The sequence below is a fragment of the Pristiophorus japonicus genome, chromosome 10 (assembly GCF_044704955.1).
Source record: "Pristiophorus japonicus isolate sPriJap1 chromosome 10, sPriJap1.hap1, whole genome shotgun sequence".
In the NCBI taxonomy this organism is placed as follows: domain Eukaryota; kingdom Metazoa; phylum Chordata; class Chondrichthyes; family Pristiophoridae; genus Pristiophorus; species Pristiophorus japonicus.
In genome coordinates, this window is record NC_091986.1 from 109,809,184 (window position 1) to 109,836,776 (window position 27,593).

General features: G+C 48.4%; 1 protein-coding gene across 1 annotated transcript in view; it reads right to left on the reverse strand.

Annotated features, from left to right (window-relative positions):
* Nucleotides 1–27,593, reverse strand: part of naalad2 (N-acetylated alpha-linked acidic dipeptidase 2) — a 316,092-nt gene that overhangs the window by 111,947 nt on the left and 176,552 nt on the right. The window contains exon 5 of the mRNA XM_070891469.1: nt 1,814–1,939. Coding sequence (XP_070747570.1) covers nt 1,814–1,939 — 126 coding nt within the window. The remainder of the gene's footprint in view (nt 1–1,813; nt 1,940–27,593) is intronic.

Consider the following 27,593-nt stretch of genomic DNA (forward strand, 5'->3'; position numbering starts at 1 on the left):
AACCCTAACCCTAACCTAGGTCAAGAACTGCTCCAAGCCATGGCTGGGATAGCTGCCAACATCGTCGCGTTTGCAGAGCAGCATACCGACAGTATGTCGCTGCTGATCACCGCGGTGCAGCGAACAGTCAACTCTGTCGATGCCATGCGGCAATCAATGGTCTCGGGATATGGCATGCCATACCAACCAGGCCGACAGAACCAAAGGGTCCGGAGATGCCCGTCTTCCATTCTCTCCCCGATGAACATGACAGCACCGCTCCGGGTGCACTCCTGCACAACGTGCTGGTACCGACACAGTGAAGGGCACGGGTGCAGGTCAGCGTGGGGATGGGCATCCCATCAAAAGGAGAATGGGGCTCACTTGGAGGGGGGGGGGTGGAAGAGAGAGGTGGTGGAAGTGAGTAGAGGGTTGGGTGTTGATGATGTTTGTTTATATTGTTCATGTTATTGTTGGTGTTTAAAATGTTGCATTTTGATGCTAAATGTTATGGGGAGCGGGCGGGTAAGTGGAGCTGAGTCCACGGCCAGATCAGCCATGATCTTGTTGAATGGCGGAGCAGGCTCGAGGGGCTAGATGGCCTACTCCTGTTCCTAATTCTATGTTCTTATGTTCTTATGTACTGTTTTTTGAAATACCGTTAAATATTTTACTTGACATGTTTGAATGTTTTGCCACTTTTGAATTGTTATTCAGTCAAATTATAACAGTGGAATATATATATTTGCAACTTCTGTATTTGAGCAAATGTTCTTGTCAAGATCTCATCCTACCACCCAAGAGAAATTTACAGGATTTTATTATTGCCTATATACTTTCACATGAGCTCATTACCTCCGGAGACTCTCAGGGTGTGATTAAATCTCTTCTGTATGCAGCTGTGTCAAGATCCTTAAACCACAAGTCCATGAAGCCTTTACTGTAATTGGGAGCTGATGTCAGCTTTCTACCCCACAAATGCCCTTCAATAGAGCATTTTAACTTCAATTTATCATGTTTTTCTGAGGGAAAATCATTGCAACAGCGAATAAAATCTGAACTGGGATGTACTGTTTCTGGACGACTCAGTTCCATTGTCCGTATCGTCCGTTCAAGATCGAGGTAAGACCACTTTGTTCACAACAGTCTTTCTAGCGGGCAGTAACAGAATCTTACAGGATCCTAATGATGAAACTTGCGTTTTTAGCAATGTTTCTATGGGTGGGCAGTATGCACTACCGCTAGCGGTACTTCTCCGGTGAAGTTTCTGCCGGGCGGTAGTTGGCCGGTAGGTTGGTGGTCCGTGAGTTTTTTCTGCCAAACTGGAATTTTTGGCCGGTAGACCAATGAAATTCGGGCCCTGGATCTTTTAAAGGATGGACTATAGCATGGAGCAGGCCATCCACTGGTGTGAATATCTTTAAACTGTAATGAGTGAAGTAGCAAGAAAAAGATCATCTTTGCAGATGGGCACAAAGATCTATCACATTACAGATACTAAAAAAACTAGATTTGCTGAGCTTTCTAGAGGATTCTTCCTTTAACAGCTTTTGAAGCCACGTATGCTACTTACACTTTCCCTGTAATATTTTTCAACCACTATAACCAGATTACAATCAGTATTTCATACAATCCTTCCATATTTTACACACAAGTCCCAAGAGCTCTGAAGCTGCTCCATAATCATGATGTTTTACATTTGAAACAGCCAAATTTGAATAAACAGCCAAATTTCTCCCTTAAAACAAAACTTTACAGTTTGTATTAGCTAATCACAATGTTGCTGTGGAAAAGTATAAAATGGGCCAAATAGATGTGAACATTAAATTTGTACCTTGTTTCCTCTGAAGATCTTCCCATATCTGGCAATCACAATTTTTCCAGTGCAGTTGATACCCAGTTCCCGTTCCAGCTGGAAGAAATCCTCAGTACGCGCATAGTTAACATAGACCAAGTCTCCCTGCACATAAATGTAATGGCACATTACTTGCCAGCACAATCCCGCTGAAAAGAACACATTTAAATGGATTATACAGAAAATGCTTAATGAGAAGAACAGTGAATAATCATAGAGAAAATAATCAGCATTTAACAGGATGGAATTTGAAGTAACATTTATATATGTAATATTGTTATTTTATAAGTAATGTTCTGAATTTAAAATAATTAACACAGAACAATGTGTCTGTGGCAACTTGGTATGTTACATCCTGCACTGCAGTTATGTGAAACTTGCAAAACATTGCTAAAACAATGAAACTAGTAGCAAGAGACCACATAAGAGATGGAGTTAATTCAAAATTTAGCAACAACTGTATATTCAAGGCTAGACTTTCCACTCAGATCGCTATCGTCCAAAAAAATGGGCGATGTTCCAGCCTTAGCGATGTTTTATTTTTCAGGATTGCTGGAAGATCGCCCAACTTTTTGATCGCTACTTTCGGCTTTTTATTTTAGGCCTTAGCGATGTGGAAGGCTGATGTCCATAGCAACGGCCGTTCTATGCATGCAGGTTTTTTTTTGCAAATAACTTTTCCCACGATTCGGGAGGTCAGGAGTCAGGAGGCAAAGGGAGGGAGAAAAGAAAACTGTTGAAATATGTCCCACGATGATTCTGGAGAGAGTCTGCAGGAGGTTGAAGGCAGAAGGAGGGCAAAACCCTTCTCAGATGAGGCTAATGAGGCCTTGGTAAACGAGGTGCAGACTCAGTGAGGCCAATTAACCTGGGGTGGACATGGGAATCTTCCACCCCGGATATATCTAAAAATTTGGGGCGAGATCGCCAATGTGGTGTCCTCGGTGTCCCATGAGCCAAAGGGATTGGACCAGTGCCGCAAAAGGTGGAACAGCTTGGTTGCTTCGGCAAGAATAAGTATTAAATAGATTTTAAATTGTAATGATCCACTGAATATGTAAATCTGCCAGATTGAAATTAAGCTGGGTATTCTTGCATAGATTGCCTGCTAAGATTTGGACAGGGTTCGGAACCTGCGCCCTTTAAGTCTAATTTTGGCACTGTCTCCTTTTGGGTTACGTTGGTGAATGGGGCACGACTGAGAACTGAGGGGTCCGGTCACCTTTACCCAGACTGTGTGAGTCTCTCCGGCTGCTGTCACTTACACAGTGACCCAGCCTGGACTGGGTGAGGGCTGCCCTGGCTCACTGTCTGCCCTGGGACACTAGCTCTGACCACACGGAGGTCTCCGAGCACAACCCAGGGAAACGGTGTCCCCTCCCATTACACTCCTGTCATTGCCGAGCTCACCAGCAGTCCTGATTCCCCCCCCTGGGGGACCTCCATCGAGTCAAATAAACCGCCTACCTCATCTCAGGCGCCGAACGCAACGGCCCGTGGATGGGGCCCTTCCTGGAGATTGTACACAAGATCTTTAGTGTCAAGCAGTAGTTATTAAACACGATCTTATTAAATATTTTCTCTAAACGTCAATGTTATAACCATGCAAACATTGGATACAAACCGTATCAGCATATAATGTTAGAATCTGTTGTCTTTCCGTCATAGTACCTAGTCAATTAGCTTATGCCATGCTCTTGTCACGTTTGCGGAGGAAGATATCTAAGAATCGATCGGAGCAGAGGCGCACCGGAGGAGGCCCTGCTCAAATATTGCTGCTCAGTGACTTTGAGGAACATGCTGCAGCAGATCCCGTTGTTGCGTCACGTGAATAATGTGTGAAGCAGTGGTAAACCAGTGATAATTCAAAGTAATATAATGGCATTTCATTATAATATATGAATTATGTCATGTTATGCATGCAGCTTCTGTACTACTCTCAGGTTAACAACATAAGAACATAAGAAATAGGAGCAGGAGTAGACCATTTGGCCCCTCGAGCCTGTTCCGCCATTTAATAAGATCATGGCTGATCTGATGGACTCAGCTCCACTTCCCTGCCCTCTCCCCAAAACCCTTGACTCCCTTATCATTCAGAAATCTGTCTATCTCCACCTTAAATATATTCCATGATCCAACCTCCACAGCTCTTTCGGGCAGTGAATGATGTGCAATCATATGAATCATATGTAACATCTCTCGTTCACATTTATTGCAGTAATGTTGCTCCTCCTACGTATGCCAGCCCACGCAAGCATTCTCATTGTTATGTCTATAATGTACCTATGAATGACTCCACAAGGCAATGTGTTGTACTCAAACTGCAGTGACCTTGGTCCTTTATTCGTAACTCCAGAGTGAGGCAGCCACATGATGGCTCCACTTTTATACAGCCCCTGCCACCAGGGCAGGAAACCATGGTCTCTACCAGTTGTACCCTCTACTGGTGCCAGCATGTATATACACAATGCAAACTGTATTGATAAGTACATCAAGTAAACAAGTCTCCATCTTATGCAACTCTACAGTGACTACACAGAGAGTATATTTATAGTCTACATAACATCACTCTCCCCCAAGTCCTTTGTGCCAATTACCTTTGCACTATGTGCTCTGGCTTAGCTCTCCCCAGACTTAAGTGCCAATAGCCCTTGCACCTTGGCTGTGCTTTGCCTTGGCTCTCTCCCTGTTAACCCCCAAGTCCTTTTGCCACAACGTTGGGTAGTGGTTATCAGTTTGGATGGTTCGATGATGCAGTGGAGGTTCCAGTGGTTTCTGGGTGTGATCCATGTGTCCATGGTTACATACATCCATTCCCCCTGCCGCCCCCCGCCCCACAACAGCGAGATCATGCAGCTGGCCCATTATATTAACATACAGGATCAGACACAGTGCAAGTACAAAGAAAGGAAGAAAAAAGAAATCTTTTTTACAGTTGGTATCATGACACCTTCGTTCAGTGACTTACATTCGTTACGTTTTACGGTAGTGTGCCAGGATTGGGTAGATTGCATTCATGGTTCAGTCATGGTCAGTACTGAGGTAGCAGTACAGGTATGCGAGGACGCTAGTTCCAGAGCAACCGGACGGAGTCCTAGTTGTCTGATGGCAGCGCTGCGCCCCTTGCTAGCGGGTTGGGCTTTGTTCGCTCACCTTACCAGGACTCAGGGCCTTTGCTGTTGCCTGGTGGTGGGCAGAGCCTCTCGGTCCTCTTTTTCGGGCTGCAGAATCTTCTGCCTGCTCTCTAACGGTGTTGGGTACCGTTCCAGGTCCCGTTTGGGGAACTCGTTGGTTCTGACCTTTCGCTCCTGGACATGGCCGAGGTAGCAACTGGGTCTGGGGGCTGCGCCATCTCCACCCGGCTGGTGGGCAACGGCGGCCGACTGCGCGTATTGGCACCATTTTCTTTTCCAGGTCCGTGGTGAATAGTGCCATCGGGTGCCTGCAGCGTGGGATAAACCTGGGACAGGTTATCAGTGCCTTCACCATCCTGACGTCGCTGGCCTACAACTTGAGGGGACACCTGGGGCAGGGCATCAGGATCAGCGCCTTTACCCTCCCGAATTCGCTCGCCTGCTACTTTTGGAGACACACTATTCCCGACATCTCGCAACAACATTTTATTCTTTACATTCTTAATCGGTTCTTAATTGATTGCCATGCATACAATGTCTCTTTAAGTTCAGTTGGTTGCAGGTCTCCTTTAAGAGAACCCTGCTGGCTTTACCCCAATTAAATCCTTTGTTAGAGACCAGATGTTGGTCCCTCATTGTTGCACCTCGTGGTCTGGCTGCGGCCATCTTTTTTCCAGCCACGTTGAACCTCGCTGCAGCAGGGATGCCATCTTGCTTCTGTCCTCGAAGTCGACTGCCTTGATCCTTCTCTCCCGCGATTCTGCCACAAAAGCTGGAAGAGTGCCTGTGTATTCAATCTTCCTCCCCAGGTGTCCTGCCACTGGAGCCGGGAAGGTACTTTTAGATCGTTCTGGTTGGATCATTGCCACGCAGTCATGATGGAAGGTCTGTGCCTCAGGTGCTGCACTGGTCTATTCTCTGGTGCCTGGCCCAAGTGAAGGTGAGGTGTTGCTCTGCCTCTGAGCACAGGGGACATCGACTGCTGGAGTGAAGAGGTCTTCCCATTTCCACTGGATCTTCCCCATCCATCTTCTTCCGAGTAGCGTTGGACCATCACCTGCAACAATCCACAGAGATAACTTGTGCACCACGTCATTATGGATTACACTTACTTCCGCACTACCAGCTCCCTGGTGTAGGTGCGCAACTTTTCTTGTACTGGAACCAGCTCGGATGGTTTTTCATTCCATAGCCTCTCCTGGCTCATCACTGACTGGCTCGCTCCCGTGTCCACTCCCATGAAGACTGGAACGTCGTTTATCTCGGCTTCCATCTTCACTGGAGAACAATCGGTGGTGCAGGTATACACTCCATACACTTCTTCTTGGGGTTGAGCTGCCTCTCTGGCCAAATCATCATACTCCCCGTTAGAGTCAAAGTTATCTACTAACTCCTGTGCTAGACGGTGAATCGTGTTTCTTTTACACATACGCTGGAGGTGACCTTTCGTGTTACAGGCTTTGCATACGTACTCAGCAAACCGACACTGGTGAGCCCTGTGGTTTCCTCCGCAACGTCAGCATGGTGCTACTCGATTAGCACCCCTCGGCAGACTCTAAGAGTTCTGGAACCCTGAGGTCTGTGCTCTCTGCCCTGGAGAGAGCCACATTCTGCAGTCTTGCCTGTGAAAGGCACCATTCTGTGTACAGTACTTGCCGGGTTTGAGTCCACAGGATAAATAATTTGCTTGGTGCTGCAAGTCGAGGTCATGAACACCTGACTGATTCTGATGGCCTTCTGCAGGTTGACTGTGGTGTCGGCAGATAATAGCTTGTGAAGGAGGCCCTCGTAGCCAATTCCTATAATGAAGATGTCTCGCAATGGTTCGTTGAGGTGCGTGTCAAAATCATACGGTGCCACAAGTCTCCTGAGGTCAGCAGCATAGTTTGCAATCACCTGGCTCTCAGGTCTGCTGTGAGTGTAGAATCTGTGCTTGGCTGTGAGGATGCTCTCTTTTGGTTTTAGTTGGTCGCGAATTGGTTCAGCCAGCTCATCATATGTCTTATCCTTGGCCTTCCTGGGTGCCAGCAAGTCCCTGACGAGGCAATAGACCTCGGACCCACAACTGGTCAGCAGTAGAGCCATGCGCTTCTCCGCCGATGCGTCCATCTCCCCTGCCAGGTCGTTTGCCACGAAATATAGCTCGAGCCTTTCCGTGAAGGCATCCCAATCATCATCCTCTGCAAAGTCTTTTGGTGTGCCAAAGGTAGCCATAATCGCGTGAATGACTCCACGAGGCAATGTGTTGTACTCAAACTGTGGTCCTTTATTCATAACTCTAGAGTGAGGCAGCCGTATGGTGGCTCCCCTTTGATACAGCCCCTGCCACCAGGGCAGGAAACCCTGGTCTTCACCAGTTGCACCCTCTAGTGGTGCCAGCATGTATATACACAGTGTAAACTTTATTGATCGTACATCAGGTAAACAAGTTTCCATCTTATGCAACTATACAGTAACTACACAGAGAGTATATCTATAGTCTGTTCTTAGACATAACTCATGTCTACCCTTCTATTCTAATAAGGTCAATTATGTTTTGCAGGTCCCCAGACTCCCGAGGCGCAAAGGGAAGCTGCACCTGTCGCATTGCAGGTGGTCATCATCACAGGCGGAGAGTACAGCACTGAAGGGGAGGAGAAGGAGGAGAAGGAGGAGGAGGACGATGACCCAATTTCATCTACTATACCTGAGGCCACATTTTCATCAACAGATGAAGTAGCAGGACCAAGTGGCTTCCAGCAGGCGACTCCAAGGCAGGCAGTGCCCACGCCGACCCCACGGAGGTTGAGTCGGTGAGGTAGGCACACGCTGCGGTGGGCAGATCCTAACAAGGACATGGTATCACTGTTCAGGGAGAGCGTCGCCATCCAGGCAATTGGTGGTTTGATCGGAAACATTGCCGCAATGTCCGCTCAAATAACGGAGGGCTTCGAGCACATAGTTGTGGTAATTTATTTACACAGCTATTTACAACATACATTAAAGATTTGGATGAAGGAATTGAGTGTAATATCTCCAAGTTTGCGGATGACACTCTGCTGGGTGGCGGTGTGAGCTGTGAGGAGGACGCTAAGAGACTGCAGGGTGACTTGGACAGGTTAGGTGAATGGGCAAATGCATGGCAGATGAGGTATAATGTGGATAAATGTGTGGTTATCCACTTTGGTGGCAGAAACACGAAGGCAGAATATTATCTGAATGGTCACAGATTAGGAAAAGGGGAGATGCAATGAGACCTGGGTGTCATGGTACATAAGACATTGAAAGTTGGCATGCAGGTACAGCAGGCGGTGAAGAAGGCAAATGAAATGTTGGCCTTCATAGCTAGGGGATTTGAGTATAGGAGCAGGGAGGTCTTACTGCAGTTGTACAGGACCTTGGTGAGGCCTCACCTGGAATATTGTGTTCAGTTTTGGTCTCCTAATCTGAGGAAGGACGTTGCTATTGAGGGAGTGCAGCGAAGGTTCACCAGACTTATTCCCGGGATGGCAGGACTGACATGAGGAGAGACTGGATCGACTGGGCCTTTATTCACAGGAGTTGAGAAGGATGAGAGGGGATCTTATTGAAACATATAAAATTCTGACGGGACTGGACAGATTAGATACTGGAAGAATGTTCCCGATGTTGAAGTCCAGAACCAGGGGACACAGTCTAAGGATAAGGGGAACGCCATTTAGGACTGAGATGAGGAGAAACTTCTTCACTCAGAGTTGTTAACCTGTGGAATTCCCTACCGCAGAGAGTTGTTGAAGCCAGTTCATTGGATATATTCAAGAGGGAGTTAGATATGGCTCTTATAGCTAAAGGGATCAAGGGGTACTGAGGTGAATGATCAGCCATGATCTTATTGAATGGTGGTGCAGGCTTGAAGGGCCGAATGGCCTACTCCTGCACCTATTTTCTATGTTTCTATGTTTTTATGTAATGGGCCAAACGACCACCACCGTCCATACCTTGCGGCATGCCATAGAGTTGGGAGACGGAACTGCACCCCAAGGTGCCGTCCTACCAATCACCTGGACAGATGCAAGTCAGGAAGAAGGACTTCCTTCTGGCTTGGAAGATGTTTCTTCTGAAATAACTTTTCCTCCAGCCACCGCCCCCCCCACCCCGCCACAGCAGCAGGCCTTGAGGTCCCCTGCTTCAAGACGTATTGGTCCCATTACTCGGGGATTAAAACAGGGGGTTAAGACAAGAGGGGGGGGGGGTAAAGGATCGGGAGGGAACATAAGAACATAAGAACATAAGAATTAGTAACAGGAGTACGCCATCTAGCCCCTCGAGCCTGCTCCGCCATTCAACAAGATCATGGCTGATCTGGCCGTGGACTCAGTTCCACTTACCCGCCCGCTCCCCGTAACCCTTAATTCCCTTATTGGTTAAAAATCTATCTAGCTGTGATTTGAATACATTCAATGAGCTATCTCAACTGCTTCCTTGGGCAGAGAATTCCACAGATTCACAACCCTCTGGGAGAAGAAATTCCTTCTCAACTCGGTTTTAAATTGGCTCCCCCGTATTTTGAGGCTGTGCCCCCTAGTTATAGTCTCCCCGAACACTGGAAACAACCTCTCTGCCTCTATCTTGACTATCCCTTTCATTATTTTAAATGTTTTTATAAGATCAGCTCTCATCCTTCTGAACTCCAACGAGTAAAGACCCAGTCTACTCAATCTATCATCATAAGATAACTCTCTCATCTCCGGAATCAGCCTAGTGAATCGTCTCTGTACCCGCTCCAAAGCTAGCATATCCTTCCTTAAGTAAGGTGACCAAAACTGCATGCAGTACTCCAGGTGCGGCCTCACCAATACCCTGTACAGTTGCAGCAGGACCTCCCTGCTTTTGTACTCCATCCCTCTCGCAATGAAGGCCAACATTCCATTCACCTTCCTAATTACCTGCTGCACCTGCAAACTAACTTTTTAGGATTCATGCACGAGGCGTTACAGAAGAAGCTGGTGGACTTCTTCTGGAACAACAGGAAGCACTGGGTCTCTGTCGCGGTCTTGAGTCTCCCGCTTGAGGAGGGCGGTCAGTCGTTGGTGTGCGTCAGCGCCCAGCTCGCGACTTTCCGTCTTCAGACCCTGCAGAGATACCTTTACGTCGAGCCCCCTCCTAGGTGGTGTGCTCTGGCGAGGTATTTCTTCCGCCAGCAGCTCGACCTCAATTATGACACGCAGCTCCTGTTTGTGAACTTGGGGGGTGCCAGGACCGCCCTCCGGGAGCTGCCTGTCTTTTACAGGGAACTCATCAGGGTCTGGAACAAAGTCTCCACCAAGCGCAGCTCTCCGCCGGCTGGAGTGGCGGCCGTCCTGCAGGAACCGCTGCTCGGGAATCCGTACCTCCACGGCCGAGGCTTCATGTGGCGGTCGGAAGAGAGGGCTGTGGCTGGTGAGGTGACCAGGGTCAGGGACCTGCTCGATGGCGGAGGAGCGGGCTGGATGGCGCCAGTCACGCTGGCGCGGCGCCTAAATTCTGCCAACGTCCGCCGCGCGGCCGATGCCATCGAGTCGCTAAAAACAGCTCTGGGCCCTGACTCCGTTAGGTGTATCGAGGAGGCTCAAGCACGTGGGGAGATCCCGTCCGAACTGACCCCCGTCCGGACGGAATTCCTCATCGGCGCCAAACCCCGGAACCTCCCTCGGGGGCCGGCGCCTCACAACTTGAGCCGCCTCGGGGAAATCCCCTCCGTGCCTTTCAGTTCCGCGCGGAGGGGTTTCCTGTACGGGCTGCTCCTGCACACCCTCAACTTTGCCATCCTCGCCGGCCGTCCGGACACGCCATGGCGTACCATCTTGCCGTCCGGAGGAGGCGGGGGTCCCCGATGGAGGGCACTCTACGCAGGGGTCCTCCCACTATTCATCGGGGACTTGGCCTGGAGGGTGGTGCACGGAGCAGTGCCGTGCAACAAATTTTTAAGCCGGTTCACGGACTCCCAGGCCACCTGCAATTTCTGCGGTCTGGAGGAGTCCGTGTTCCATGTTTTTATTGAATGCACAAGGTTGCAGCCCCTGTTCCACTATTTGAAGGGGCTGCTCCTGAAATTCTGGCTGCACTTCAGTCCCACTCTCCTGATCTTTGGGCACCCTGTGCGGAGGGGAGCGGGTAGGTCCGAGGGCCTCCTCGTAGGACTGCTCCTGGGCACGGCCAAGGGTGCCATCAGCCGGTCCAGGCAGCGGGCGGTCGAGGGGGTCGTTCAACCTGACTGCCTGCCTCTCTTCCGCTCTTACATCCGATCCAGGGTGTCCTTGGAGATGGAGCACGCGGTGTCCACCGGTACGCTCGCGGCCTTCCGCGAGAGGTGGGCACCGGAGGGACTGGAGTGCATCATCACGCCCGGCAACCAAATTTTAATTTGATTTTACGTTTTAAAGTTTAATTTGTTTTAATTGCCGGTGCTTTTAGTGTCCCCCTTCCCTTTTATAGGGGGCACTGGGGAAAATTGTGATTTTAGTGCCCAAAAAAAAACCAAAAAAAAAAAGAAAAACACAAAAAAAAAAACCAAAAAAAAAAAAGGGGGGAAAAAAAGGGCCTTGAAAATGTCTGGAGTGTCACCCAGGTCGGGTGGCACCGTTTATTGTTTTTATGTTTTCACAGGTGAACTCAAAAGAGTTTCATGCACGAGGCGGTCCCGAGGCGCGTTCGTGAGGTCGCGGATCCGGTTCCTGCGGGATCTGGACCGCGGCTCCCCCTTCTTCTACTCGCTGGAAAAAAGGCAGAGTGTCCGTAAGCAGCTCTTGACGCTGCTGGCCGACGACGGCTCTCTCGTCTCGGATCCGGAGGGCGTCAACAACAGGGCCCGTGAATATTACGGGGCTCTGTTCTCTCCGGATCCGTCCAGCGAGGAAGCGCGTAGAGTTTTGTGGGAGGACCTGCCGAAGGTCAGCCCGGAGGGCGCCGAAAATCTGGAAGCTCCGCTAAGCCTGGCGGAGCTGACCGGTGCCCTCGACCGGCTCTCGAGGGGAAAATCCCCGGGGCTGGACGGGCTGACCGTGGAGTTCCACAGGGCGTTCTGGGACGTCCTGGGGAGCGACTACGCGCGGGTCCTGGGGGAAGGTCTGGCGACCGGGGAGATGCCCCTCTCTTGGCGCAGGGCAGTCATCGTCCTGCTGCCTAAGAAGGGCGATCTCCGCCTCCTTAAGAACTGGCGCCCGGTCTCCCTCCTCAGCACGGACTACAAAATCTTCGCCAGGGCGATGTCTGCTCGCCTTGGTGCCGTGCTGGACCACATGATCCACCCCGACCAGTCCTACACGGTCCCGGGCCGGACAATCCACGATAACATCCATCTGGTCCGGGACCTCATCCATTGTTCCCAGGAGGCTGGTCTGTCGGTCGCCTTCCTATCCCTCGACCAAGAGAAGGCGTTCGACAGGGTGGATCACGACTATCTGCTCGGAACTCTGCGCGCTTTCGGGTTCGGGACGCATTTCGTCGCCCGGATCCGACTTTTGTACGCCGCCGCGGAGTGTCTGATTAAGATTAACGGGTCCTTGACGGCGCCCCTTCGCTTTAGGAGAGGGGTGCGCCAGGGATGCCCCATGTCCGGCCAGTTATACGCCGTTTGCGTGGAGCCTTTCCTGCGCCTCTTGCGGACGAGGTTGACGGGACTGGCTCTGCAAGGGCCGGGCGTGGAGGTCATCCTCTCGGCTTACGCCGATGACGTGCTCCTCGCGGTAGAGGATCCCGCTGACCTGCGGAGGATGCGTGAGTGCCAGGAGATTTACTCGGCCGCGTCCTCCGCCAGGATCAACTGGGAGAAATGTTCCGGACTCCTGGTGGGTCAGTGGCGGGTGGACTCCCTGCCGGAGGAGCTCAGGCCTTTTGCCTGGAGCACGACCCATCTCCTCTATCTGGGAGTCTACCTTAGCCCCGACGAGGGAGCCTGGCCGGCGAACTGGCAGGAGCTGGAGGCCAAGGTCGCCGCTCGCCTAGGGCGCTGGACAGGACTGCTCCGAGTGCTGTCCTACAGGGGTCGAGCGCTAGTCATAAACCAGCTGGTGGCCGCCATGTTGTGGTACCGGCTGGTCACTTTGACCCCTCCCCTTGCGTTTGTCGCCAAGATACAGAAGAAGCTGGTGGACTTCTTCTGGAACAACAGGAAGCACTGGGTCTCTGCTGCGGTCTTGAGTCTCCCGCTTGAGGAGGGCGGTCAGTCGTTGGTGTGCGTCAGCGCCCATATCGCGACTTTCCGTCTTCAGACCCTGCAGAGATACCTTTACGTCGAGCCCCCTCCTAGGTGGTGTGCTCTGGCGAGGTATTTCTTCCGCCAGCAGCGCGACCTCAATTATGACACGCAGCTCCTGTTTGTGAACTTGGGGGGTGCCAGGACCGCCCTCCGGGAGCTGCCTGTCTTTTACAGGGAACTCATCAGGGTCTGGAACAAAGTCTCCACCAAGCGCAGCTCTCCGCCGGCTGGAGTGGCGGCCGTCCTGCAGGAACCGCTGCTCGGGAATCCGTACCTCCACGACCGAGGTTTTATGTGGCGGTCGGAAGAGAGGGCTATGGCTGGTGAGGTGACCAGGGTCAGGGACCTGCTCGATGGCGGAGGAGCGGGCTGGATGGCGCCAGACACGCTGGCGCGGCGCCTAAATTCTGCCAACGTCCGCCACGCGGCCGATGCCATCGAGTTGCTAAAAACAGCTCTGGGCCCTGACTCCGTTAAGTGCATCGAGGAGGCTCAAGCATGTGGGGAGATCCCGTCCGAACTGACCCCCGTCCGGACGGAATTCCTCATCGGCGCCAAACCCCGGAACCTCCCTCGGGGGCCGGCGCCTCACAACTTGAGCCGCCTCGGGGAAATCCCCTCCGTGCCTTTCAGTTCCGCGCGGAGGGGTTTCCTGTACGGGCTGCTCCTGCACAACCTTAACTTTGCGATCCTCGCCGGCTGTCCGGACACGCCATGGCGTACCATCTTGCCGTCCAGAGGAGGCGGGGGTCCCCGATGGAGGGCACTCTACGCAGGGGTCCTCCCACTATTCATCGGGGACTTGGCCTGGAGGGTGGTGCACGGAGCAGTGCCGTGCAACAAATTTTTAAGCCGGTTCACGGACTCCCAGGCCGCCTGCAATTTCTGCGGTCTGGAGGAGTCCGTGTTCCATGTTTTTATTGAGTGCACGAGGTTGCAGCCCCTGTTCCATTATTTAAAGGGGCTGCTCCTGAAATTCTGGCTGCACTTCAGTCCCACTCTTCTGATCTTTGGGCACCCTGTGCGGAGGGGAGCGGGTAGGTCCGAAGGCGTCCTCGTAGGACTGCTCCTGGGCACGGCCAAGGGTGCCATCAGCCGGTCCAGGCAGCGGGCGGTCGAGGGGGTCGTTCAACCTGACTGCCTGCCTCTCTTCCGCTCTTACATCCGGTCCAGGGTGTCCTTGGAGATGGAGCACGCGGTGTCCACCGGTACGCTCGCGGCCTTCCGCGAGAGGTGGGCACCGGAGGGACTGGAGTGCATCATCACGCCCGGCAACCAAATTTTAATTTGATTTTACGTTTTAAAGTTTAATTTGTTTTAATTGCCGGTGCTTTTAGTGTCCCCCTCCCCTTTTATAGGGGGCACTGGAAAAAATTTGATTTTAGCGACCCCAAAAAAAACAAAAAAAACAAAAAAAAAAGGGGCCTTGTAAATGTCTGCTGTGTCATCCAGGGCGGGTGGCACGGTTTAATGTCTTTTTATGTTCACAGATAAACTCAAAAAGAGTTTCATGCACGAGGACCCCCAGGTCCCTCTGCACCGTAGCATGTTGTAATTTCTCCCCACTCAAATAATATTCCCTTTTGCTGTTTTTTTTCCAAGGTGGATGACCTCACATTTTCCGACATTGTATTCCATCTGCCAAACCTTATCCCATTCGCTTAACCTATCTAAATCTCTTTGCAGCCTCTCTGTGTCCTCTACACAACCCGCTTTCACACTAATCTTTGTGTCATCTGCAAATTTTGTAACACTACACTCTGTCCCCTCTTCCAGGTCATCTATGTATATTGTAAACAGTTGTAGTCCCAGCACTGATCCCTGTAGCACACCACTAACCACCGATTTCCAACCCGAAAAGGACCCATTTATCCCGACTCTCTGCTTTCTGTTAGCCAGCCAATTCTCGATCCATGCTAATACATTTCCTCTGACTCCGCGTATCTTTATCTTCTGCAGTAACCTTTTGTGTGGCACCTTATCGAATGCCTTTTGGAAATCTAAATACACCACATCCATCGGTACACCTCTATCCACCATGCTCGTTATATCCTCAAAGAATTCCACTAAATTAGTTAAACATGATTTCCCCTTCATGAATCCATGTTGAGTCTGCTTGATTGCAGTATTCCTATCTGGAAGTCCCGCTATTTCTTCCTTAATGATAGCTTCAAGCATTTTCCCCACTACAGATGTTAAACTAACCAGTCTATAGTTATCTGCCTTTTGTCTGCCCCCTTTTTTAAACAGAGGCATTACATTAGCTGCTTTTCAATCCGCTGGTACCTCCCCAGAGTCCAGAGAATTTTGGTAGATTATAACGAATGCATCTGCTATAACTTCCGCCATCTCTTTTAATACCCTGGGATGCATTTCATCAGGACCAGGGGACTTGTCTACCTTGAGTCCCATTAGCCTGTCCAGCACTACCCCCCTAGTGATAGTGATTATCTCAAGGTCCTCCCTTCCCACATTCCCGTGACCAGCAATTTTTGGCATGGTTTTTGTGTCTTCCACTGTGAAGACCGAAGCAAAATAATTATTTAAGGTCTCAGCCATTTACACATTTCCCATTATTAAATCCCCCTTCTCATCTTCTAAGGGACCAACATTTACTTTAGTTACTCTTTTCCGTTTTATATATCGGTAAAAGCTTTTACTATCTGTTTTTATGTTATACGCAAGTTTACTTTCGTAATCTATCTTTCCTTTCTTTATTGCTTTTTTAGTCATTCTTTGCTGTTGTTTAAAATGTTCCCAATCTTCTAGTTTCCCACTAACCTTGGCCGCCTTATACGCATTGGTTTTTAATTTGATACTCTCCTTTATTTCCTTGGTTATCCACAGCTGGTTATCCCTTCTCTTACCGCCCTTCTTTTTCATTGGAATATATTTTTGTTGAGCACTATGAAAGAGCTCCTTAAAATCCTCCACTGTTCCTCAATTGTGCCATCGTTTCGTCTGTGTTTCCAGTCTACTTTCGCCAACTCTGCCCTCATCTCACTGTAGTCCCCTTTGTTTAAGCATAGTACGCTCGTTTGAGACACTGCTTCCTCACCCTCAATCTGTATTACAAATTCAACCATGCTGTGATCACTCATTCCGAGACATCTTTTACTCGGAGATCGTTTATTATTCCTGTCTCATTACACAGGACCAGATCTAAGATAGCTTGTTCCCTTGTAGGTTCTGTAACATACTGTTCTAAGAAACAATCCCGTATGCATTCCATGAATTCCTCCTCAAGGCTACCCCGTGCGATTTGATTTGACCAATCGATATGTAGGTTAAAATCCCCCATGATTACTGCCGTTCCTTTTTCACATGCCTGCATTATTCCCTTGATTGTTGCCCGCCCCACCGTGAAGTTATTATTTGGGGGCCTATAAACTACACCCACCAGTGACTTTTTCCCCTTACTATCTCTAATCTCCACCCACAATGATTCAACATTTTGTTCATTAGAGCCAATATCTTCTCTCACCACTGCCCTGATATCATCCTTTATTAAGAGAGCTACACCACCTCCTTTCCCTTCTTGTCTATCTTTCCGAATTTATGGCCGCAGGTAGGCAGGGGTTGGGGGTTTGTTACTTGTTATTAATTGTTCTGTCGTGTTGTTTTGAAAATATTGTTGAATGTTCGGGGTGTGGGGGCGTGGGGAGGGGGCAGTGTTATATATGTTGGTTCTAAAAAGTTTCACATTTTTCTGTCATTATTAAATTATTTTATTCAACGTTACAATTGTCCTGAAGTGTCTTCTAATAACGTGCGGTAAAACATGAATACAATGGTTGGAAACAATGGCCATGGCCAGGCCAGGACAGGCAATAATGAAATATAACACAACTGTAACTGTCAGCAATGTAAGTTCACGCAAAGCATTCATTTATGAGCTGCTGGCGCAAGAGTTTTACAGCTGCGTAACTACCACGGGGCTTTTCCAGTGTTGCAGATTGGCGTGGGGCATGGGTTCATCGCCAGTCCTCCCCGAGGTCCTCATCATCATCCTCCTCCTCGTCTTCCTCTTCCGCCTCCCCTCTCTCCTGATGTGGACCGGTGGTCCCATCTGGCAATTGTTGTCCTCTCCTCATAGCTAGGTTATGCAACATGCAGCACACCACAATAAACTCAGTGATCTGCTCAGGATGGTATTGCAGGTTGCCTCCTGAGTGGTCCAGGCATCTGAAGCACTGCTTACGAACTCCAATTGTCTTTTCCACGATATTGCGTGTAGCTATATGTCTTTCATTGTAGTGCTTCTCAGCTTCCACCTGGGGATTACATCGGGGAGGTCATGAGCCAGCTGGCAAGGCCAAATCCTTTATACCCCAGCATCCAACCGTGACCTTGTGGCTGACTCTTAAACAGGTCAGAGACAGTGCCCTCACGCAAGATGTGCACAACATGGATGCTGCCTGGAAAATTTGCATTCACTGCCATGATTATTATTTGGTTGTGGTCAACAACGAGCTGCACATTTAGGAGCAGAATCCCTTTCAGTTCCAAAACACCTCCGCAACCTGTAAAGGTGCTCGCATGACGATATGCGTACAGTCTATTGCTCCCTGCACCTTGGGGAAGTTTGATATTCATGAGAAACCCAAAACCCTCTTGGTCTGTGCTTCCCTGGTAATAGGGAAGCTTATAAAGTCTATTCTGTGTGCGTAAAGGGCTTCAGTCGCCTGTCGATTGGAGCAATGTGTGGCGTGCTGAGAGATACCGCAAATGTCACCAGCTGAGGCCTGAAAGGAGCCCGATGGGTAGAAGGAAAGTGCCGCATTAAGCTTAACCTCAATGGGCAGTGCGGTCCTGATGGTGCTGGAAGGCTGCAGATCTCCCTTAATGAGCTGGCATATCTCACTGATCACCTCCTTTCGGAAGCGCAGTCTCCTAAGGCACGTGTTATCGGACAAGTTCAGGTATGATTGCTTTTCCCTGTAAGTGCGTCGGGTGTAAGGTCTCCTCCTCCGCAGCTGTCTGCCATCTCTTTGATTGGGCACAGAATGCTCTTCAATATACCTTCTCCCATCTTCAGTCTGCAGCATGTGATTAATGACCAATACTGGTGAAGACATTACAGACCCCATCACTATAAATTGCTCTAAATGCCCTAAATTTGTCCTCAACAGATACACATGTGATTAAATGATTGGCAACAGTCAAAAAGGCCCTTAAAATCACTCACAATTGATTCTCTTCATAAGCACTTGTTGAAGCAGCCTTTCAGATCCTCCGACGTTCAAAATGGCTTCTGTAGTGCCGAGTACTGCTGAGTAGTCCTGACTTAAGGGCCGGTGAGAGCAGCTTTTCTCCAGCGATCTACTCGGCGAGCAATCAGCGTGGCGATGTCTGGGCGATGTGGCGAAAGTTGCAGTCGCCGATCATCTCAGCGATAGCATTAGGCCGGGCAATACAGCACATTCATATTTGCCGAAAGTTGGGCCAGCGATTAATGGGCAATGTTCCGGCCCAACTTTCCACTTTTCAACAAAAATGGGTGATAGCCTGCTTAGATAGGCGATAGATGGGCGATAGCTCGGCGATCATGAGTGGAAAGTCTAGTCCTATGGATCTCTTGCAACAGTAGTTTCAAGGGAATGGTAGCATAGTGGTATATAATCCAGAGGCCTGGACAAATAATCCAGAGACACGAGTTCAAATCCCAACACGGCAGCTGTGGAATTTAAATAAATCTGTAATGAAAAGCTTGTGTCAGTAATGGTGACAATGGGCCCAAGTTTCCGATATCCGGTAGAATGGCGCACCTCCGAGAAGCCAGCCTATTTTGTGGAATGAAAACGCGACAAAAACTTACCTCGTGATTCTTCGAGTGCAGCAGGCCTGTTCAGCAGTCAGCGTGACACAGCACAACAGCCGGGGTGGGGAGCGGAGCTACAGCCCTGGGCCAAAAAGAGCGCTGGCAGCTGCACACGTGCGTAGTATTTCCTGGCCCCCAGATTCTGTGTGCGTGTGCTGCTGGCTGTGTGGGAGGGGCCCGAAGCACGCAACACCTAGCCCTGGCCGAATGGACTCCTGGAGCTGGCAGAGTGCCGATTTTCAGCCTGCCGCATGCAGCACCTAGCCCTGGCCAAATGGGCTCCTGCAGAGTGCCGATTTCCAGCCTGAAGCAAGCAGCCCCTAGCCCTGGCCGAGCTGCCGGTGCTCCCAAACGGGTAGGTGAGGTAGGAATTTTTTATTTTTTATTTATTGATTTATTGATCATTTATTATTGATGATGGTTCTTTATTTTTAAAAGTGAAGTATTTAATGCTTTGGAAAATCCTCTAACTATCCTTCCCCCCCCATCTCTTGCTACCTGCGCCTAATTCTAAAGTGTACACAAGATTTTTCTGAGCGTACAAAAGTGGACACTTACTCCGTTCTAAGTTAGTTTGGAGTAACTTTTCACTGCCTAAACTTGCAAAACCGGCATAAGTGGCTGGTAACGCCCCCTTTTGAAAAAAAAACTGAACTAAAACGAAACTAAACTAACTCACGAGAACTGGAGCAAACTAAATGCCGAGAATTGCGAACTAAACTAGCTGCTCCAAAAAAATAGGAGCAACTCCAGACGAAACTTGGGCCCAATTAAACTACCAGATTATCATAAAAACCCATCTGGTTCACTAATATCCTTTATGTAAGGAAATCTGCCAACCTTACCTGGTCTGACCTATTTGTGACTCCAGACAAACAGCAATGAAGTTGACTCTTAACTATCCTCTGAAATGGCCTAGCAAGTCCCTTAGTTATAACTAACTGCTACAAGAAACAATAATAAGAATAAAAATGGATGGATCACCCAGCATCAACCTCAGCACCGGCTTCAGACACGACAATGGCACACCCAGCCCAGTTGACCTTGCAAAGTCCTTCTCACTAACAACTGGGGACTTGTGCCAAAATTGGAAGAGCTGTCCCACAGACTAGTCAAGCAACAGCCTGACATAGCCACACTCACATAATCATACCTTTCAGCCAATGTCACAATCCTCCATCACCATCCCTGGGTATGTCCTGCCCCACCAGCAGGACAGACCCACACGAGGTGGTGGCCCAGTAGTATGCAGTCGGGAGGGAGTGGCCCTGGGAATCCTCAACATTGACTCCAGACCCCATGAAGTCTCATGGCTTCAGGTCAAGCATAGGCATGGCAAGCTCCTGCTAATTACCACTTACCACTCTTCTTCAGTTAATGAATCAGTACTCCTCCATGTTGAACATCACTGAGGGTTGCAAGGGAACAGAATGTACACTGAGTGGGGGACTTCAATGTCTATCACTAAGAGTGGCTTGGTAGTACTACGACTTACTGAGCCCGCCGAGTCCTGAAGGACATAGCTGCCAGACTGGGCCTGCAGCAAGTGGTGAGAGAACCAACACAAGGGAAAAACCTACTTGACCTCGTCCTCATCAATCTACCTGCCACAGATGCTTCTGTCCATGACAGCATTGATAGCAGTGATCACCGCAGTCATTGTGGAGACAAAGTCCCGTCTTCATACTGAAGACACCTTCTTTCATGTTGTGTAGCACTACCACTGTGCTAAATGGGATAGATTCAGAACAGATCAAGCAGCTTAAAGCTGGGCATTCATGAGGCACTGTTGGCCGTCAGCAGCAGATTGTATTCCAACACAATCTGTAAACTCATGGCCCGGCATATACCTCACTCTACCATTACCATCAAGCCAGGGGACCAACCCTGGTTCAATGAGGATTGCAGAAGAGCAGGCCAGGAGCACCACCAAATCTATTAAAAATGAGGTATCAACCCGAGGAAACTGCAACACAGGACTATATGCATGCTATTCAGCAGAAGCAGCATGCTATAGACAGAGCTAAGCCACAATCAACAGATCAGATCAAAGCTTTGCAGTCCTGCCACATTCAGTCATGAATGGTGGTGGACAATTAAACAACTAACAGAAGAGGTCCCATGAATATCCCCATCCTCAATGATGGCGGAGCCCACCACGCAAGTGCAAATAGATAAGGCTGAAGCGTTTGCAACCACCGTTAGTTAGCAATGTCAAGAGGATTATCCTTATCGGGCTCCTCCTGAGGCCCCCACCATTACAGAAGCCAGTCTTCAGCCAATTTGATTCACTCCATGTGATATCAAGAAGCGGCTGAGTGCACTGGATACAACAAAAGCTATGGGCTCTGACAACATCCCAGCTATCGTGCTGAAGACGTGCTCCATAACTAGCCTTGCCTCTACCCAAGCTGTTCCAGTACAGCTACAATACTGCCATCGACCCGGCAATGTGGAAAACTGCCCAGGTATGTCCTGTCCACAAAAAGCAGGACAGATGCAATCCGGCCAATTAACGCCCCATCAGTCTACAATCAATCATCAGCAAAGTGACGGAAGATGTCATCGACAGTGCTATCTTCAGTTTGGGTTCCGTCAGGACCACTCATCTCCATACAGAAATCATTACAAATGGGTATGATTTGGTGGCCATTACAGAAACGTGGTTGCAGGATGGGAATTAAACATACAGGGATATCTGACAATTCGGAAAGATAGACAAGAAGGGAAAGAAGGTGGGGTAGCTCTGTTAATAAAGGATAATATCAGGGCAGTTGTGAGAGATGATATTGACTCTAATGAACAAAATGTTGAATCATTGGGGGTGGAGATTCGAGACAGTAAGGGGAAAAAGTCACTGGTGGGCGTAGTTTATAGGCCCCCAAAAAATAACTTCATGGTGGTGCGGACAATAATCAAGGGAATAATGGAGGCATGTGAAAAAGGAACGGCAGTAATCATGGGGGATTTTAACCAACATATCGATTGGTCAAATCAAATCGCACGGGGTAGCCTTGAGGAGGAATTCATAGAATCATACGGGATTGTTTCTTAGAACAGTATGTTACAAAACCTACAAGGGAGCAAGCTATCCTAGATCTGGTCCTGTGTAATGAGACAGGAATAATAAACGATCTCCAAGTAAAAGATCCTCTCGGAATGAGTGATCACAGTATGGTTGAATTTGTAATACAGATGGAGGGTGAGGAAGTAGTGTCTCAAACGAGTGTACTATGCTTAAACAAAGGGGACTACAGTGGGATGAGGCCAGAGTTGGCTAAAGTAGACTGGAAACACAGACTAAACGGTGGCACAATTGAGGAACAGTGGAGGACTTTTAAGGAGCTCTTTCATAATGCTCAACAAAAATATATTCCAGTGAAAAAGAAGGGCAGTAAGAGAAGGGATAACCAGCCGTGGATAACCAAGGAAATAAAGGAGAGTATCAAATTAAAAACCAATGCGTATAAGGTGGCCAAGGTTAGTGGGAAACTAGAAGATTGGGAACATTTTAAACAACAGCAAAGAATGACTAAGAAAGCAATAAAGAAAGGAAAGATAGATTACGAATGTAAACTTGCGCAAAACATAAAAACGGATAGTAAAAGCTTTTACCGATATATAAAACGGAAAAGAGTGACTAAAGTAAATGTTGGTCCCTTAGAAGATGAGAAGAGGGATTTAATAATGGGAAATGTGGAAATGGCTGAGACCTTAAACAATTATTTTGCTTCGGTCTTCACAGTGGAAGACACAAAAACCATGTCAAAAATTGCTGGTCACGGGAATGTGGGAAGGGAGGACCTTGAGATAATCACTATCACGAGGGGGATAGTGCTGGACAGGCTAATGGGACTCAAGGTAGACAAGTCTCCTGGTCCAGATGAAATGCATCCCAGGGTATTAAAAGAGATGGCGGAAGTTATAGCAGATGCATTCATTATAATCCACCAAAATTCTCTGGGCTCTGGGGAGGTACCAGCGGATTGGAAAGCAGCTAATGTAACGCCTCTGTTTTAAAAAAGGGGGCAGACAAAAGGCAGGTAATTATAGGCCAGTTAGTTTAACATCTGTAGTGGGGAAAATGCTTGAAGCTATCATTAAGAAAGAAATAGCAGGACATCTAGATAGGAATAGTGAAATCAAGCAGACGCAACATGGATTCATGAAGGGGAAATCATGTTTAACTAATTTACTGGAATTCTTTGAGGATATAACGAGCAATTAAGGGTGGATAGAGGTGTACCGATGGATGTGGTGTATTTAGATTTCCAAAAAGCATTCGATAAGGTGCCACACAAAAGGTTACTGCAGAAGCTAAAGGTACATGGAGTCAGAGGAAATGTATTAGCATGGATTGAGAATTGGCTGGCTAACAGAAAACAGAGAGTCGGGGGATAAATGGGTCCTTTTCGGGTTGGAAATCGGTGGTTAGTGGTGTGCCACAGGGATCAGTGCTGGAACCACAACTGTTTACAATATACATAGATGACCTGGAAGAGGGGACAGAGTGTAATTTAATAAAATTTGCAGATGACACAAAGATTAGTGGGAAAGTGGGTTGTGTAGAGGACACAGAGAGGCTGCAAAGAGATTTAGATAGGTTAAGCAAATGGGCTAAGGTTTGGCAGATGGAATACAATGTCGGAAAATGTGAGTTCATCCACCTTGGAAAAAAAAACAGTAAAAGGGAATATTATTTGAATGGGGAGAAATTACAACATGCTGCGGTGCAGAGGGACCTGGGGATCCTTGTGCATGAATCACAAAAAGTTAGTTTGCAGATGCAGCAGGTAATCAGGAAGGCGAATGGAATGTTGGCCTTCATTGCAAGAGGGATGGAGTACAAAAGGAGGGAGGTCCTGCTGCAACTGTACAGGGTATTGGTGAGGTCGCACCTGGAGTACTGCGTGCCGTTTTGGTCACCTTATTAAGGAAGGATATACTAGCTTTGGAGGGGGTACAGAGACGATTCACTAGGCTGATTCCAGAGATGAGAGGGGTACCTTATGATGATAGATTGAGTAGACTGGGTCTTTACTCATTGGAGTTCAGAAGGATGAGGTATGATCTTATAGAAACATTTAAAATAATGAAAGGGATGGACAAGATAGAGGCAGAGAGGTTGTTTCCACTGGTCGGGGAGACTGGAACTAGGGGGCACAGCCTCAAAATACGGGGGAGCCAATTTAAAGCCGAGTTGAGAAAGAATTTCTTCTCCCAGAGGGTTGTGAATCTGTGGAATTCTCTGCCAAGGAAGCAGTTGAGGCTAGCTCATTGAATGTATTCAAATCACAGATAGATAGATTTTTAACCAATAAGGGAATTAAGGGTTATGGGGAGCGGGCGGGTAAGTGAAGCTGTGTCCACGGCCAGATCAGCCATGATCTTGTTGAATGGCGGAGCAGGCTTGAGGGGCTAGATGGCCTAAGTGGCACGTGTAGTGAGTTGGTCTTACCGCATGAAAAGGATCCACAGCCAGCTAGGGAATGGAAGACCAGCAGGAAGAGTAGTACAAAGAAGGTAGTGCAGGGGTCCCATCTGGTCATCTCCCTGCAAAACAGATGCACTGTTTTGAGTGCTGTTGAGGGAGATGACTCATTAGGGGAGAGCAACAGCAGCCAAGTTCATGGCACCATGGCTGGCTCTGTTGTACAGGAGGGCATAAAAAAGAGTGGGAGAGCGATAGTGATAGGGGATTCAATCATAAGGGGAATAGATAGGTGTTTCTGCAGCCGCAATCGAGACTCCAGGATGGTATGTTGCCTCCCTGGTGCAAGGGTCAAGGATGTCTCCGAGCGAGTGCAAGACATTCTGAAAAGGGAGGGAGAACAGCCAGTTGTCGTGGTGCACATTGGTACCAACGACATAGGTAAAAAAAAGGGATAAGGTCCTACGAGACGAATTTAAGGAGCAAGGAGTTAAATTAAAAAGTAGGACCTCAAAAGTAGTAATCTCGGGATTGCTACCAGTGCCACGTGCTAGTCAGAGTAGGAATCGCAGGATAGCACAGATGAATACGTGGCTTGAGCAGTGGTGCAGCAGGGAGGGATTCAAATTCGTGGGGCATTGGAACAGGTTCTGGGGGAGGTGGGACCAGTACAAACCGGACGGTCTGCACTAGGGCAGGAACGGAACCAATGTCCTAGGGGGAGTATTTGCTAGTGCTGTTGGTGAGGAGTTAAACTAATATGGCAGGGGGATGGGAACCAATACAGGGAGACAGAGGGAAACAAAAAGGAGACAAAAACAAAAGACAGAAAAGAGATGAGTAAAAGTGGAGGACAGAGAAACCAAAGGCAAGAAACAAAAAGGGCCACTGAATATAAAAGGGCTGCAGGAGGGGTAAAAACTAAAAATCATGATTTAAAAACTAGGATGAAAACACTCTACCTAAATGCACGCAGCATTAGAAATAAAGTAAATGAGTTGACGGCACAAATCATTACAAATGGGTATGATTTGGTGGCCATTACAGAAACATGGTGGCAAGGTGGCCAAGACTGGGAATTAAACATACAGGGGTATCTGACGATTCAGAAAGATAGGCAAGAAGGGAAAGGAGGTGGGGTAGCTCTGTTAATAAAGGATGATATCAGGGCAGTTGTGAGGGATGATATTGACTCTAATGAACAAAATGTTGAATCATTGGGGGTGGAGATTAGAGACAGTAAGGGGAAAAAGTCACTGGTGGGCGTAGTTTATAGGCCCCCAAAAAATAACTTCATGGTGGTGCGGACAATAATCAAGGGATTAATGGAGGCATGTGAAAAAGGAACGGCAGTAATCATGGGGGATTTTAACCTACATATCGATTGGTCAAATCAAATCGCAGGTGGTAGCCTGGAGGAGGAATTCATAGAATGCATACGGGATTGTTTCTTAGAACAGTACGAAACAGAGCCTACAAGGGAAACTAGAGTATGAGAGGAAGCTTGCTGGGAACATAAAAACTGACTGCAAAAGCTTCTATAGATATGTGAAGAGAAAAAGATTAGTGAAGACAAACGTAGGTCCCTTGCAGTCAGAATTAGGTGAATTTATAATGGGGAACAAAGAAATGGCAGACCAGTTGAACAAATACTTTGGTTCTGTCTTCACGAAGGAAGACACAAATAACCTTCCGGAAATACTAGGGCACCGAGGGTCTCGTGAGAGGGAGGAACTGAAGGAAATCCTTATTAGGCGGGAAATTGTGTTAGGGAAATTGATGGGACTGAAGCTCGATAAATCCCCAGGGCTTGATAGTATGCATCCCAGAGTTCTTAGGAAGTGGCCCTAAAAATAGTGGATGCATTGGTGATAATTTTTCAATCGTCTATCGACTCTGGATCAGTTCCTATGGACTGGAGGGTAGCTAATGTAAACCCACTTTTTAAAAAAGGAGGGAGAGCGAAAACGGGGAATTATAGACCGGTTAGCCTGACATCAGTAGTGGGAAAATGTTGGAACCAATTATTAAAGATGAAATAGCAGCACATTTGGAACGGAGTGATAGGATCGGTCCAAGTCAACATGGATTTATGAAAGGGAAATCATGCTTGACAAATCTTCTGGAATTTTTTGAGGATGTAACTGGTAGAGTGGACAAGGGAGAACCAGTGGATGTGGTGTATTTTGACTTTCAAAAGGCTTTTAACAAGGTCGCACATAAGAGATTGGTGTGCAAAATTAAAGCACATGGAATTGGGGGTAATGTACTGACGTGGATAGAGAACTGGTTGGCAGACAGGAAGCAGAGAGTCGGGATAAACAGGTCCTTTTCAGAACAGCAGGCAGTGACTACTGGGGTGCCGCAGGGCTCAGCGCTGGGACCCCAGCTATTCACAATATACATTAATGATTTAGATGAAGGAATTCAATGTAATATCTCCAAGTTTGCAGATGACACTAAGCTGGGTGGCGGTGTGAGTTGTGAGGAGGACACTAAGAGTCTGCAGGCTGACTTGGACACGCTAGGTGAGTGGGCAAACGCATGGCAGATGCAGTATAATGTGGATAAATGTGACGTTATCCACTTTGGGGGCAAAAACACGAAGGCAGAATATTATCTGAATGGCGGCAGATTAGGAAAAGGGGAGGTGCAACGAGTTCTGGGTGTCATGGTACATCAGTCATTGAAAGTTGACATGTAGGTACAGCAGGCGGTGAAGAAGGCAAATGGTATGTTGGCCTTCATAGCTAGGGGATTTGAGTATAGGAGCAGGGAGGTCTTACTGCAGTTGTACAGGGTCTTGGTGAGGCCTCACCTGGAATATTGTGTTCAGTTTTGGTCTCTTAATCTGAGGAAGGACGTTCTTGCTATTGAGGGAGTGCAGCGAAGGTTCACCAGTCTGATTCCCGGGATGGCCGGACTGATGTCTGAGGAGAGACTGGATCGACTGGGCCTGTATTCACTGGAGTTTAGAAGGATGAGAGGGGATCTCACATAAAATTCTGACGGGACTGGACAGGTTAGATGCAGGAAGAATGTTCCCGATGTTGGGGAAGTCCAGAACCAGGGGACACAGTCCAAGGATAAGGGGTAAGCCACTTAGGACTGAGATGAGGAGAAGCTTCTTCACACAGAGAGTTATTAACCTGTGGAATTCCCTACTGCAAAGAGCTGTT